The following is a 14,221-nucleotide window of genomic DNA, read 5'->3' on the forward strand; positions in this document are numbered from 1 at the left end:
CGGTATTGTTGGATGAAGCGGCCCGGACCGACATTACGCGTACGCTTACGCGAGACTGGTTCTATCGACGTGCTTTGCACACAGGTGGCTGGCGGGTGTCAGTTTCTCCAACTTTAGTTGAACCGAGTGTGGCTACGCCCGGTCCTTGCGAAGGTTAAGACAGCACCAACTTGACAAACTATCGTTGTGGTTTTGATGCGTAGGTAAGAACGGTTCTTGCTCAGCCCGTAGCAGCCACGTAAAATTTGCAACAACAAAGTAGAGGACGTCTAACTTGTTTTTGCAGGGCATGTTGTGATGTGATATGGTCAAGACGTGATAAGATATAAGTTGTTATATGAGATGATCATGTTTTGCTGAAGTTATCGGCAACTGGCAGAAGCCCTATGGATGTCTCTTTGTTGCATAAGATGCAAGTACCAAATAATTGCTTTACTTTATCGCTATACGATAGTAATAGTTGCAAGAGCAATAGTTGGTGAGACAACCATGTGATGACACATTGATATAGATCAAGATGATGAAGATCATGGTGTCGTGCCGGTGACGATAGAGATCATGACAGTACTTTGGAGATGGAGATCAAAGGCGCAAGTTGATCATAGCCATATCATGTCACATATTTTGATTGCATATGATGTTTATCTATTATACATCTTATTCTTGCTTTGATTGACGGTAGCATTTTAAGATGATCTCTCACTAATTATCAAGAAGTGTTCTCCCTGAGTATGCACTATTGCCAAAGTTCATCGTGCCCAGACACCACGTGATGATCGGGTGTGATAAGCTCTACGTCCATCTACAACGGGTGCAAGCCAGTTTTGCACACGCGGAATACTCAGGTTAAACTTGACGAGCCTAGCATATGCAGATATGGCCTCGGAGCACGGAGACCGAAAGGTCGAGCGTGAATCATATAGTAGATATGATCAACATAGTGATGTTCACCATTGAAAACTACTCCATCTCACGTGATGATCGGTTATGGCTTAGTTGATTTGGATCACGTGATCACTTAGATGACTAGAGAGATGTCTGTCTAAGTGGGAGTTCTTAAGTAATATGATTAATTGAACTTAAATTTATCATGAACTTAGTCCTGGTAGTATTTTGCAAATTATGTTGTAAGATCAATAGCTTGCGTTGTTGCTTTCATATGTTTATTTTGATATGTTCCTAGAGAAAATTGTGTTGAAAAATGTTAGTAGCAATGATGCGGATTGGATCCGCGATCTGAGGTTTATCCTCATTGCTGCACAGAAGAATTATGTCCTTAATGCACTGCTAGGTGACAGACCTATTGCAGGAGCAGATGTAGACGTTATGAACGTTTGACTAGCTCAATATGATGACTACTTGATAGTTTTGTGCACCATGCTTTATGGCTTAGAATCGGGACTTCAAAGATGTTTTGAACATCATGGACTATATGAGATGTTCCAGGAATTGAAGTTAATATTTCAAGCAAATACCCGAGTTGAGAGATATGAAGTCTCCAACAAGTTCTATAGCTAAAAGATGGAGGAGAATCGCTCAACTAGTGAGCATGTGCTCAGATTGTCTGGATACTTCAATCGCTTGAATCAAGTGGGAGTTAATCTTCCAGATAAGATAGTGATTGACAAAATTCTCTAGTCACCATCACTAAGTTACTAGAACTTCGAGATGAACTATAGTATGCAAGGGATGACGAAAACGATTCCCGAGCTCTTCGTGATGTTGAAATCGACGAAGGTAGAAATCAAGAAAGAGCATCAAGTGTTGATGATTGACAAGACCACTAGTTTCAAAAAAAAGGGGAAAGGGAAAGAAAGGGAAACTTCAAGTAGAATGGCAAACAAGTTGTCACTCCCGTGAAGAAGCCCAAAGCTGGACCAAAGCCTGAAACTGAGTGCTTACACTGCAAAGGAAATGGTCACTGGAAGCGGAAATGCCCTAAATATTTGGTGGATAAAAAGGATGGCAAAGTGAACAAGGGTATATTTGATATACAGGTTATTGCTGTGTGCCTTACTAGTGTTTATAGTAGTCCCTGAGTATTTGGTACTTGTTCAGTTGCTAATATTAGTAACTCGAAACAGGCGTTACATAATAAACAGAGACTAGTTAAGGGTAAGTGACGATGAGTGTTGGAAGTAGTTCCAAGATTGATATGATCATCATCACACACTCCCTATACTTTCGGGATTAGTGTTAAACCTAAATAAATGTTATTTGGCATTTGCGTTGAGCATAAATATGATTTGATCATGTTTATTGCAATACGGTTATTCATTTAAAATCAAAGAATAATTGTTGTTCTATTTAAATGAATAAAACCTTCAATGGTCATACACCCAACGAAAATAGTTTGTTGGCTCTCGATCGTAGTGATGCACATATTCATAATATTGATGCCAAAAGATGCGAAGTTAATAATGATAGTGCAAGTTATTTGTGGCACTGCCGTTTTGGTTATATCGGTGTAAAGCACATGAAGAAACTCCATAAAGATGGATTTTCGGAATCACTTGGTTATGAATCATTTGATGCTTGCGAACCGTGCCTTTTGTGCAAGATGACTAAAACTCCGTTCTCCGGAACAATGGAACAAGCTACTGACTTATTGGAAATAATACATACCGATGTATGCGATCCAATGAGTGTTGATGCTCGTGGCAAGTATCGTTATTTTCTAACCTTCACAAGATGATTTGAGCAGATATGGGTATATCTACTTGATGAAACATAAGTCTGAAATAGTTGAAAGGTTCAAAGAATTTCAGAGTGAAGTGGAAAAATCATCGTAACAAGAAAATAAAGTTTCTGCGATCTGATCGCGAAGACGAATATTTGAGTTACGAGTTTGGTCTTCAATTAAAACAATGTGGAATAGTTTCACAGCTCACGCCACCTGGAACACCACAACGTTATGGTGTGTCCAAACATCGTAACCGCACTTTATTGGATATAGTGCGATCTATGATGTCTCTTATCGGTTTACCACTATCGTTTTGGGGCTATGCATTAGAGACAGCTGCATTCATGTTTAATAGGGCACCATCTAAATCCGTTGAGATGACACCGTATGAACTATGGTTTAGCAAGAAACCCAAGTTGTCGTTTCTTAAAGTTTGGGGCTACGATGCTTATGGGAAAAAGTTTCATCCTGACAAGCTCAAACCCAAATCGGAGAAGTGCGTCTTCATAGAATACCCAAAGGAAACTGTTGGGTACACCTTCTATCACAGATCCGAAGGCAAGATATTCGTTGCTAAAAATGGATCCTTTCTAGAGAAGGAGTTTCTCTCGAAAGAAATGAATGGGAGGAAAGTAGAACTTGATGAGGTAACTGTACCTTCTCCCGAATTGGAAAATAGTTCATCACTGAAATCAGTTCCAGTGATTACTACACCAATTAGTGAGGAAGCTAATGATGATGATCATGAAACTTCAGTTCAAGTTACTACAGAACCTCGTAGGTCTTCCAGAGTACGGTCCGCACCAGCGTGGTACGGTCATCCTGTTCTGGAAGTCATGTTACTAGACCATGATGAATCTACGAACTATGAGGAAGCGATGATGAGCCCAGATTCCGCAAAATGGCTTAAGGCCATGAAATCTGAGATGGGATCCATGTATGAGAACAAAGTGTGGACTTTGGTGGAGTTGCCCGATGATCGGCAAGCCATATTGTATAAATGGATCTTCAAGAGGAAGACGAACGTTGATAGTAGTGTTACTATCTACAAAGCTCGACTTGTCGCAAAAAGGTTTTTGACAAGTTCAAGGTGTTGACTACAATGAGATTTTCTCAACTGTAGCGATGCTTAAGTCTGTCCGAATCATGTTAGCAATTGCCACAATTTATGAAATCTGGCAAATGGATGTCAAAACTGCATTCCTTAATGGTTTTCTCAAAGAAGAGTTGTATATGATGCAACCAGAAGGTTTTGTCAATCCTAAAGGTACTAACAAAATGTGCATGCTCCAGCGATCCATCTATGGACTGGTGCAAGCATCTCGGAGTTGGAATATACGCTTTGATGAGTTGATCAAAGCATATAGTTTTGTACAGACTTACGGTGAAGCCTGTATTTACAAGAAAGTGAGTGGGAGCACTACAACATTTCTGATAAGTATATGTGAATGACATATTGTTGATCGGAAATAATGTAGAATTATTCTGCAAAGCATAAAGGAGTATTCGAAAGGAGTTCTTTAAAATAAAGACCTCAGTAAAGCTACTTACATATTGAGCATCAAGATCTATTGAGATAGATCAAGACGCTTGATAAGATTTTCAATGAGTACATACCTTGACAAGATTTTGAAGTAGTTCAAAATGGAACAGTCAAAGAAGGAGTTCTTGCCTGTGTTGCAAGGTGTGAAGTTGAGTAAGACTCAAGACTCGACCATGGCAGAAAATAGAAAGAGAATGAAAAGTCATTCCCTATGCCTCAATCATAGGTTCTATAAAGTATGCTATGCTGTGAACCAGACCTATTGTATACTCTGCCCTGGTTTGGCAAGGGAGTACAATAGTGATCTAGGAGTAGATCACTGGACATTGGTAAAAATTATCCTTAGTGGAATAAGGATATGTTTCTCAATTATGGAGGTGACAAAAGGTTCGTCGTAAAAAGTTACGTCGATACAAGTTTTGGCACTGATCCAGATGACTCTAAGTCTTAATCTGGATGTACCGAAGGAGTTCGGAGTCCCGGATGAGATCGGGGACATGACGAGGAGTCTCGAAATGGTCGAGACGTAAAGATTCATATATTGGATGATATGGTTAGGCCAAGGGGTCAAGCCCATGAGGCTTTAGGTCGGTGCAAAAGGAGTTTTGCGGAGGCCAGGGGGCCAAACGCCGGAGGCCCATGGCGTCTGGGCCAGACGCCAAGGATTGTGGCGTTTGGTCCTGGAGTCCGAGTGGGACTCTTGCCTTTTGGGCAAAACTGACTTTGAGGAGGCTTTTGCTTCAAGTTTCGACCCCGAGGCTCAACATATAAATAGAGGGGCAGGGCTAGCACCAAAGACACAACAATTGATCCCTTGGATCTCTTAGCCGTGTGCGGTGCCCCCTCCACCATAGTCCACCTCGATAATATCATAGCGGTGCTTAGGCGAAGCCCTGCAATGGTAGAACATCAAGATCGTCACCACGCTGTCGTGCTGACGGAACTCTCCCTCGACACTCGGCTGGATCGGAGTTCGAGGGACGTCATCGAGCTGAACGTGTGCTAGAACTCGGAGGTGCCGTAGTTTCGGTGTTTGATCGGTCGGGCCGTGAAGACGTACGACTACATCAACCGCGTTATGCTAACGCTTCCGCTTACGGTCTACAAGGGTATGTAGACAACACTCTCCCCTCTTGTTGCTATACATCACCATGATCTTGCGTGTGCGTAGGAAAATTTTGAAATTACTATGTTCCCCAACATTGTCCACGTACCCTCGTAGGCTGAAAACGGAAGCGTTATGACAACGCGGTTGATGTAGTCGTACGTCTTCACGATCGACCGATCCTAGTACCGAACGTACGACACCTCCGCGATCTGCACAAGTTTAGCTCGGTGATGTCCCATGAACTCACGATCCAGCACAGTGTCGAGGGAGAGCTTCGTCAGCACGACGGTGTGATGATGGTGATGATAATGCTACCGACGCAGGGCTTCGCTTAAGCACCGCAACGATATGACCGAGGTGGATTATGGTGGAGGGGGGCATCGCACACGGCTAAGAGATCAATGATCAACTTGTGTGTCTATGGGGTGCCCCCTCCCCATATATAAAGGATTGGAAGAGGGGAAGAGGGCCGGCCTCCTAGGCACGCCCAAGGGGGGAGTCCTACTCCCGGTGGGAGTAGGATTCCCCCTTCCCTAGTTGGAGTAGGAGAGGGAAGGAAGGGGGAGAAGGAGAGAAGGAAAGGGGGGCTGGCCCCCCTCCCAATTCGGATTGGGCTTGGGGGGGGGGCCCACCTTGGCCGCCTCCTCCTCCTTTCCACTAAGGCCCAATAAGGCCCATTGACTCCCCGAGGGGTTCCGGTAACCTCCCGGTACTCCGGTAAATGCCCGAACTCACCCGGAACCATTCCATGTCCAAACATAGCCATCCAATATATCGATCTTTATGTCTCGACCATTTCGAGACTCCTTGTCAGGTTTGTGATCATATACGGGACTCCGAATTACCTTCGGTACATCAAAACACATAAACTCATAATACCCATGTTAAGCGTGCGGACCCTACGGGTTCGAGAACTATGTAGACATGATCGAGACATGTCTCCGGCCAATAGCCAATAGCGGAACCTGGATTCTCATATTGTCTCCCACATATTCTACGAAGATCTTTATCAGTCAAACCCTGCATAACAATATATGTTGTTCCCTTTGTCATCGGTATGTTACTTGCCTGAGATTCGATTGTCGGTATCTCATTCCTAGTTCAATCTCGTTACCAGCAAGTATCTTACTCGTTCCGTAATGCATCATCACGTAACTAACTCATTAGTCACATTGCTTGCAAGGCTTATAGTGATGTGCATTACCAAGAGGGCCCAGAGATACCTCTATGACAATCGTAGTGACAAATCCTAATCTTGATCTATGCCAACTCAACAAACACCATCGGAGACACCTTTAGAGCACCTTTATAATCACCCAGTTATGTTGTGACGTTTGGTAGCACACAAAGTATTCTTCCGGTATTCGGGAGTTGCATAATCTCATAGTCATAGGAACATGTATAAGCCATGAAGAAAGCAATAGCAACATACTAAACGATCAAGTGCTAAGCTAACGGAATGGGTCAAGTCAATCACATCATTCTCTAATGATGTGATCCCGTTCATCAAATGACAACTCATGTCTATGGCTAGGAAACTTAACCATCTTTGATCAACGAGCTAGTCAAGTAGAGGCACACTAGTGACACTCTGTTTGTCTATGTATTCACACATGTACTAAGTTTCCGGTTAATACAATTCTAGCATGAATAATAAACATTTATCATGATATAAGGAAATATAAACAACTTTATTATTGCCTCTAGGGCATATTTCCTTCAAAAAAATATATGGTAAGCTTCTTGGGACTATCAGAGTTCCGTCATCCACCTGCCACCTCCTGTAGGCACTCAACGGTGGTTGACCGACGTTAGTCGACACGTGGCTTTGTTGATCTGTTTAGAACATGCTCTTATGCTTTGTGGTTGTGATGTGTGCGCTTGTGTTGGAGTCTGTTTTGTTTCTCACCGTGTTATGGTGGGAGCGGATCTGCCTTTCTTGTATTTTATCCTCCATCTTTTATAAAGCTAAGAGCATCTCTAGCAGACCTCGTATAATGCCCCGACCCACAAAATAACCGTCAAAATACGGGTCCACATGAAAAAAGTCGTCCGATCAGACACTGTAAACGCGTCGGACCCATAATTTTTTTGAGGGGCGCGGTAAAATTCCACTTCCAACCCGTGAAAACACAGGTTTCCCCCTCGACCCGACGGTGCCCTGTATCTTAGAAAAGCGGTTGGCAGGAGGGCCATTTCAGCCCACGTGCGTTCCCCACCCCCTTCCGCAGCCATCCACTATCGGTTCCGCACGCCCGTCGCCGGCAATTCCGGCCATATCTGCGGACGGGATCACGCCAACGGGGCGCTCCTCACCCGGTTCCACCTAGCCGCTACACTGACTCACCGGATCTGCCGAGCTGAGCTGCCGTCACCGCGCTGGGATCGACTGTCGCAGAGCCACCGGCCCGAGCCGCCGCTGAGTGCTTGTGCTTGTGCTTTCGAATGCGATATGCATAGTTGGTTCATGCAGCGTTCGTATTTGCGATTTTAGATGGAACTGAGCCCTCGTGAAAGGTTTTTACTCGAGGATTCGTCTGATTCGGACGACTCGGATGTTGAGACGCTACTTGAGAACCATCGGCAACAGATGTTGGTGAGGTCCCTCGCCGTGAAGGAGCACGACAATGAGAACCGAAAGATATGGCAAGGATCGACCGTCGCCGTCTTTGCATTCCTCGGAATCGCCATCTCGGGAACGAGATGTTGATGCAAGACTACTTCGCGGACAATCCAACTTATCCGCCGCACCTCTTTTAAAGAAGGTATCGAATGTACTGACCCCTCTTTGTAAAAGTAGTGCAAACTTGTGAGGCCAATTGTCGGTATTTTACTCAAAGAAGAAATGCCGCATGCTTGAAGGGATTTAGTGCATATCAAAAAATCTCGGCAGCTATGCGGGTAATTGCATACGACAGTCCGGCTGACTATGCCGATGAGTACCTTCGCATTGGTAAATATACTACAATTGAGTCAGTGCGTAGGTTTGCCAAAGTGATCATCCATGTCTTTAGTCCTGAATATCTTCGGGCACCCAACAAGGAAGACACAAAAAAGTTGATGGCATCAAGTGAGAGAAGAGGTTGGCCTGGTATGCTAGGAAGCATTGATTGTATGCATTGGACTTGAAAAACTACCCGAAAGCATGCCAGAGAATGTATTGCGGCAAGCCTCGTGATGCAACAATTGTGCTAGAGGCCGAGGATTTATGGATTTTGGCATTGCTTTTTTGGTATGCCGTGTACTCTCGTCTCGTGATGCAACAATTGTGCTAGAGGCCGAGGATTTATGGATTTTGGCATTGCTTTTTGGTATTGCCGGTTACTCTCAATGATATCAATGTGTTGCAACGGTCTCATTTTGTTTGCTAGGCTTGCTAGTGGTGATGCTCCTGCTTGCAACTACAGTATCAATGGGCATGAATACACAAAGGGGTACTATTTTGCAGATGGTATCTACCCTTCTTGGTGCATATTTGTCAAGAGCATCAAAGAACCCAAAATTAAGAAACAATATGAATTGCAAGGATACAAGAGTCAGCCCGAAAAGATATTGATAGAGCATTCGGGGTTTTGCAATCTAGGTTTGCCATTGTTCGTGGTCCTGCTTGTTTTTTGGACAAGCAATCCCTGAAAAACATCATGGCATGTTGTGTGATTCTTCACAATATGATTCTCGAAGATGAGAGAGGCATGAACTTGGAGTTCTTCTGCGACAATGTGGGTACCCGTATCAAACCAGCTAGAGACCCTAACCAGCATTTCTTCAGACCTACCGGGGGATTAAAGATGCAAACACCCACTTTCAGCTTCAGGGGGATCTCATTGAGCACCATTGGCAAAGGGCTGGGCGGTAACACGTTCCATTTACATTCATTTCATTTAATTCATGTGTGATTTGTATTCAGGATAAGTTTTGTATTGAATTATTTAGTTTGCTTCGGTGATTTTAATAATTATTGTAATTTGGATGATTGCTGTATTGTAATATTGACATTTTATCTTATATTGAATTAATAATTCTGAATATGTGACATATGTGTCAAATTCAGATAAAAACCCATCTGATTTACGGGTTGGCGTGGACTGTGGTCGAGCAGACACCGCATAGCGGAACTGTAAAAATGGGATATCCGTGAATATTCCGTTTTACAGTTCCGCTGTGCGGGGTCTGCTCGGCCGCCGCTCGCGCCGGCCCGCAAAGCCGTTTTTCCGTAAACTGTAAACGAGTTTTGTGGATAGGTGATATACGGGGTCTGCTAGAGATGCTTTAAGACATGCAATTTGCGTGCTCTCCGGAGAGAAAGTGAGCCGATGCTTGTTTGCAGACGCCTCATTCTTGTTAGTACGTCATGTTTTGCGGAAAATTTGCAGGTTTTGCTTCTGTGATGGAAAGCTTTACAACCTACATGCAGGGAGTTCGTTACATCATGTGCACAGCGTGAGAGCACGTCATGAACAGAGCGTGTGGTCAGTAGGCACCCGGTATTCCAAATAAAAGTTCGTCAAAAAAATATATTCGAAAGAAAAAACTAGCAGAGCTATGTAAAGATTCAAGCCTGATGCAGCGAGCTCTCCTACCAACATTAAAAAAAAACTGCATGTACGGATTATTGTTTACGCGACACTTCAAATGTGTAAGTTAGAAGACGTGCTTGAATCACACGCTTTTGGTTGCAGGACCGATAGCCTATCAACAGCTGCTATGATCCCAACAACGACCGCCGCCGGCGGCGATGCAGTGCAGCCGTGAATCTCTCTAGAAGTAGAAGCATGCCGAGCAGCGCCGACGAGAAGCCAAGCGTCAGCGTGAGAGATTCAGGAAACGTTTTTTGCGTCTTGTGAAAACTGCGACTGAAAGACAGAAGAACATTTTTGGTTAGGAGCGCCACCTGCGCGGACCTGGCCGTAAAACATCTCTTGCTCCTTAGGATCATGGGGAAGAACCACTGTACAAATTAAATGAATTTGAAGTTACTACTACGAACATTGTGAACTGGAGAACTGCTAATAGCGTCGACTGGGTCAGACATGATGCTAGTACCTTGCAAATGGCGAGCACGGAGAAGCGCGGCTTCTGCACCGTCGTGACGGCCGCGGATTCACGGCACAGGCGCCGTGCCATGTCCCTTGCTAGCACCGCTCGCGCTGGCTCGGCTCGCAGCGCCGCCACCTCCCTCCGTGTGGCCGCCCTGTCCGCCTCCAGCGCCCCCACCCTCGCGTACAGGTCCGGCGCACCGTCCACGCGCTCCTCTTCCGTGCACTCCACAGCCACGGACTTCGACGCGGCCGCGCACCCCATGTCTTTTGTGCACTCCAGCTCCTCCGCGGGAGGCGGCGGGACCGACTTCTTGACCACCACGACGCTCTCGCCGGTACTCTCCCTGTCGACCTTCGGTTCGACGTGTTCTACTTCTACGGGACGCTCCTCCTCATGGTCATGGTAACAGTTCTCGTCAGCGGGGCCGATGCCGTGGGCGTGGAGGAGGGCGAGGTAGCCGCCGGCGAGGGCCGACAACGACGCAAGCTCGTTGTGGAGCTGCCGGTCGCGCTCGACGCGTCCCTCGGCCAGCCGGCGGAACTGGCGCGCTTCCAGGAGCGCGGCCGCCTTCTCCCGCTGAAGCCGCTCGATCATCGACATGGTCTCGCGCGCCGCGGATTCCGCCGCGCCGCGCTCCGCGTTCAGCTCAGCGCACAGCGCCGCTTCCTCTGCCTCCGCCGCGTTCTTCTCCCCACGAAGCCCCTCGACCGCCTCCTCCAGCTCCTCCACCCTACGGCCCAGCTCCCGCCGGCCCTCCTCCCGCTCGCTCACGGGCGCGCGGCGCCTTACCGAGCGGCGCCACGCTGACGACATCGAGGTCGAAGAGGTGGTTGCGAATTGCGATGAGAATCATCACAGCATATGTGTGCCTCCGGGCCGGGGCCGTCGCTGTGGTGTGCGAGAGTTAGATGGAAACGAGAGGCGCGCCTGCTCTCCTCAGCATGCTCCCATCAGTGCACACAGAAAAAAAATCAGAGCACACAGAAAATCATCAATGGTTTTAAGCTTTTTTTTTGTGATTCGGAAAACTAGCATGAATAAACCGCGGCCTTGTTCGATTAGAGCAACTCCAACACAGTGAACCAAACGGGCGCGGATTTTGTCCATTTTTTGTCTATTTGAATCGGCCGAGCGGGCATTCGTGTCCGTTTTTTTCATTTAGGTCAGCTAGTGTGTCCAATGCGGGACAGACGCATTTTGGGCATGTGTAACCTGGCATTTCGCCGGATGGGCCGCCACTCTGAGCTGCTCGTCAACGCTAGCCCCAAGCTCCTGCCGCGCCCGCGTCCTGTCGATCCTGCCGCGTCCGCCGTCGTGCCCACGTCCTGTCGCGCATGTGTCCCGCCGCCGCGTCCGCCCGCTCCCACGTCCCGCCGCCGCCGCCGCGTCCTCGTCCTGCCGCTCCTGCCGCGGTTGTTGCGCCCGCGTCCTGCCGATCCGGTCGCGCCCATGTCCCGCCGCTGGCGCCACGCCCGCCCGCTCCCACGTCCTGTGTCCCGCTGCTCCCACGTCATGCCGCTCATGCCCCGCCCGCCCGCTCACGAGTCCCGCCACGGCCGCTGCGCCCGTGTCCTGCCGCTGCGCCCGCACCCGCCTCCCGTCCCGCCGCCCGCCTACGAGCAGCTCGCAGCGAACGGAGGAGGGCACGCGCCGGCCGACGCGGCGCGGAGAGGAGGAGGCTCGCGGCTCCGGCACCACCAGCGGCCTTCAACCCCCGCTCGAAGAGCATCACCGGACCAGCTCTTGCTCCCGGATACGGAGCGACGATGAGGACCCCGAGGGCGGCAAGCGGGCCGGAGCATGGGAGGCGAGCGGCGCTCGAGTGAGGGCGAAGCAGGGGTGCATCAAGCGGTGGGGGGTGGGCCAGCTAATAAAAACACGGAGAGGGACGGTGGGTGACAAGCGGGCCAACTAATAAAAATAGGCGTTGGGATTTTTCTGAAGAGGAAGGGTGATGTAGTATAGTAGCAAGTAGTATTTTTTCTCGTTTAAGAACCAACGTTTATCGAACTAGTAGGAGACGCACGCAAACAAATGTAAACGGTACCTGCACACACACAAAACAAATACTTGCACCCAACACAGGAAAGAGGGTTGTCAATCCCCTTGTACTCGTTAATTGCAAGGATCAATTCTTGTAATGATAGATTGATAAATTGGAAAACAAAATAAAAAATAAAAAATTGCAGCAGGGTATTTAGGGTTTTAGTAATACAAGGTGAATGGAATCGGAGCCATAGCTTTAACTAGAGGCATCTCTCTTACGAACGTAGTAACAGTGGATAAAATTACTGTTGGGCAATTGATAGAAAAGCGCATAGTTATGACGTTATAGAGGCATGATCAATATATAGGCATTATGTCCGTGACAAGTAGATCGAAACGATTCTGCATCTGCTACTACTACTCCACCCCTCGACCGCTATCCATCATGCATCTTAAGGTATTAAGTTCATAACAAACAAAGTAATGCTTGGAGCATGAAAACATAATATAGACAAAGTAAGACCAAATAATATGTTCGAACCCCGCCGTTTTACCCTTAGTAGCAACAATACAAATACGTGCCTTGCTACTCCTCCTGTCATAAAATGAAGACATCGCAATATTGAACCTACTACCATGCGCCTCCCCCACTGAAGATACATCAATCTTATTGGCCAAACTAAACGGATAGATCGGAGAGAAATACATAGCTATAAAATCACACATAATAAAGTTCAGAAAAGACTCAATTAGTTTCAATGAATAATCTGATCATAGACCCATAATTCATCGGATCCCAACAAACACACATCAAAAGGATTACATCGAATCGATCTCTGAAGAGAACATTGTATTTAAGATCAGAGAGAGCTATTGCTATGGACCCGTAGGTCCTGTGGGAACTACTCATGCATCATCATGGAGGCTGCAAGGTTGATGAAGATGGCCTCTGTGATCGATTCCTCATCCGAGATAGTACTGATGGAGGCCTCCAGATGGGTCACGGGAGAACATAGGCTTGGGGTGGCGATAAAATTGTTTCGGGTCTCGCCCTGGGGGTTTCTGGATTTTAGGGAATTTATAGCGCTGGAATTAGGTCAGACAGAGCTACGAGGGGCCACAAGCTCAGGTGGCGACCCCCTGGGGGCACGCTATGTGAGCTTGTGGCTCTCCTATACATCTTCTGCCCCCCCCCCCAAAGCTTCCAGGGTCTCTCCTAGTCCAGAATAAAATCAACGTAAAGTTTCATCGTGTTTGGACTTCGTTTGGTATGGTTTTTTTGTGAACAATAAATGGGCAAAAACAAAAACTGGCACTCGACACTGAGTTAATAGATTAGTTTCCAAAAATTGATATAAAATTACATATAAAGCATACAAGATTGATAATATAATAGCATGAAACAATAAAAATTATACATACGTTGAAGACGTATCAATCAAGTTTTGTCGGATTTAACTCCGCCAGGGTGCACATCCCGCGGACCTAGCTGGACCGGCGAGTTCTTCTACCGACCACCCGGGCCAACTCGATGTACTCTTACACTGGCCCCGGGGACACGACGTGGGTCGTCGCGGAGGAGCTCACCGAAGACCAGGTGATGGCCCACATCCATGCTTTGATGGATCTGATGTTGGACAAGATCCCCTTCGGCGTTGTCGAGCCCTTCCGCATGAGGCCGCCTTTCTTTTACCTCCTGAGCATTTTTACTTCCTGACCTTGTTCTGACTTCTTCGGGATTTCACGGGAATTCGTAGGCTTCACGGCTGTCATGTCGGAGTTGTCGTAGCCTGGGCAGGTCCTAGACCCGGTGATGGCAAAGTTACTAGGGCTGGAGCCGGAGAAGGCTCCGGCGGGTCAC

The 14,221-nt window shown here is 47.0% G+C and overlaps 1 protein-coding gene across 1 annotated transcript; it reads right to left on the reverse strand.

Annotated features, from left to right (window-relative positions):
• Positions 1 to 9,821: 9,821 nt before the first annotated feature.
• LOC119310745 lies at positions 9,822 to 11,749 on the reverse strand. The gene is made up of 2 exons (XM_037586381.1): positions 10,378 to 11,749; positions 9,822 to 10,282 (listed from the first exon to the last, which is right to left on the reverse strand). The coding sequence occupies exons 1-2, from the start codon at positions 11,185 to 11,187 to the stop codon at positions 10,037 to 10,039; spliced, it is 1,056 nt and encodes a 351-aa protein (XP_037442278.1). The 5' UTR covers positions 11,188 to 11,749; the 3' UTR covers positions 9,822 to 10,036.
• Positions 11,750 to 14,221: the final 2,472 nt, after the last annotated feature.

The sequence above is a fragment of the Triticum dicoccoides genome, chromosome 5B (genome assembly GCF_002162155.2).
Source record: "Triticum dicoccoides isolate Atlit2015 ecotype Zavitan chromosome 5B, WEW_v2.0, whole genome shotgun sequence".
NCBI classification, from domain to species: domain Eukaryota; kingdom Viridiplantae; phylum Streptophyta; class Magnoliopsida; order Poales; family Poaceae; genus Triticum; species Triticum dicoccoides.

Excerpts from the sequence above, each read along its gene's own strand:
- LOC119310745 (XM_037586381.1), bottom strand. The coding sequence starts at position 11,187 with ATGTCGTCAGCGTGGCGCCGCTCGGTAAGGCGCCGCGCGCCCGTGAGC. Across the intron at positions 10,283-10,377 it reads CCGTGCTCGCCATTTGCAAG|TGGTTCTTCCCCATGATCCT; the intron begins GTACTAGCATCA and ends TAATTTGTACAG.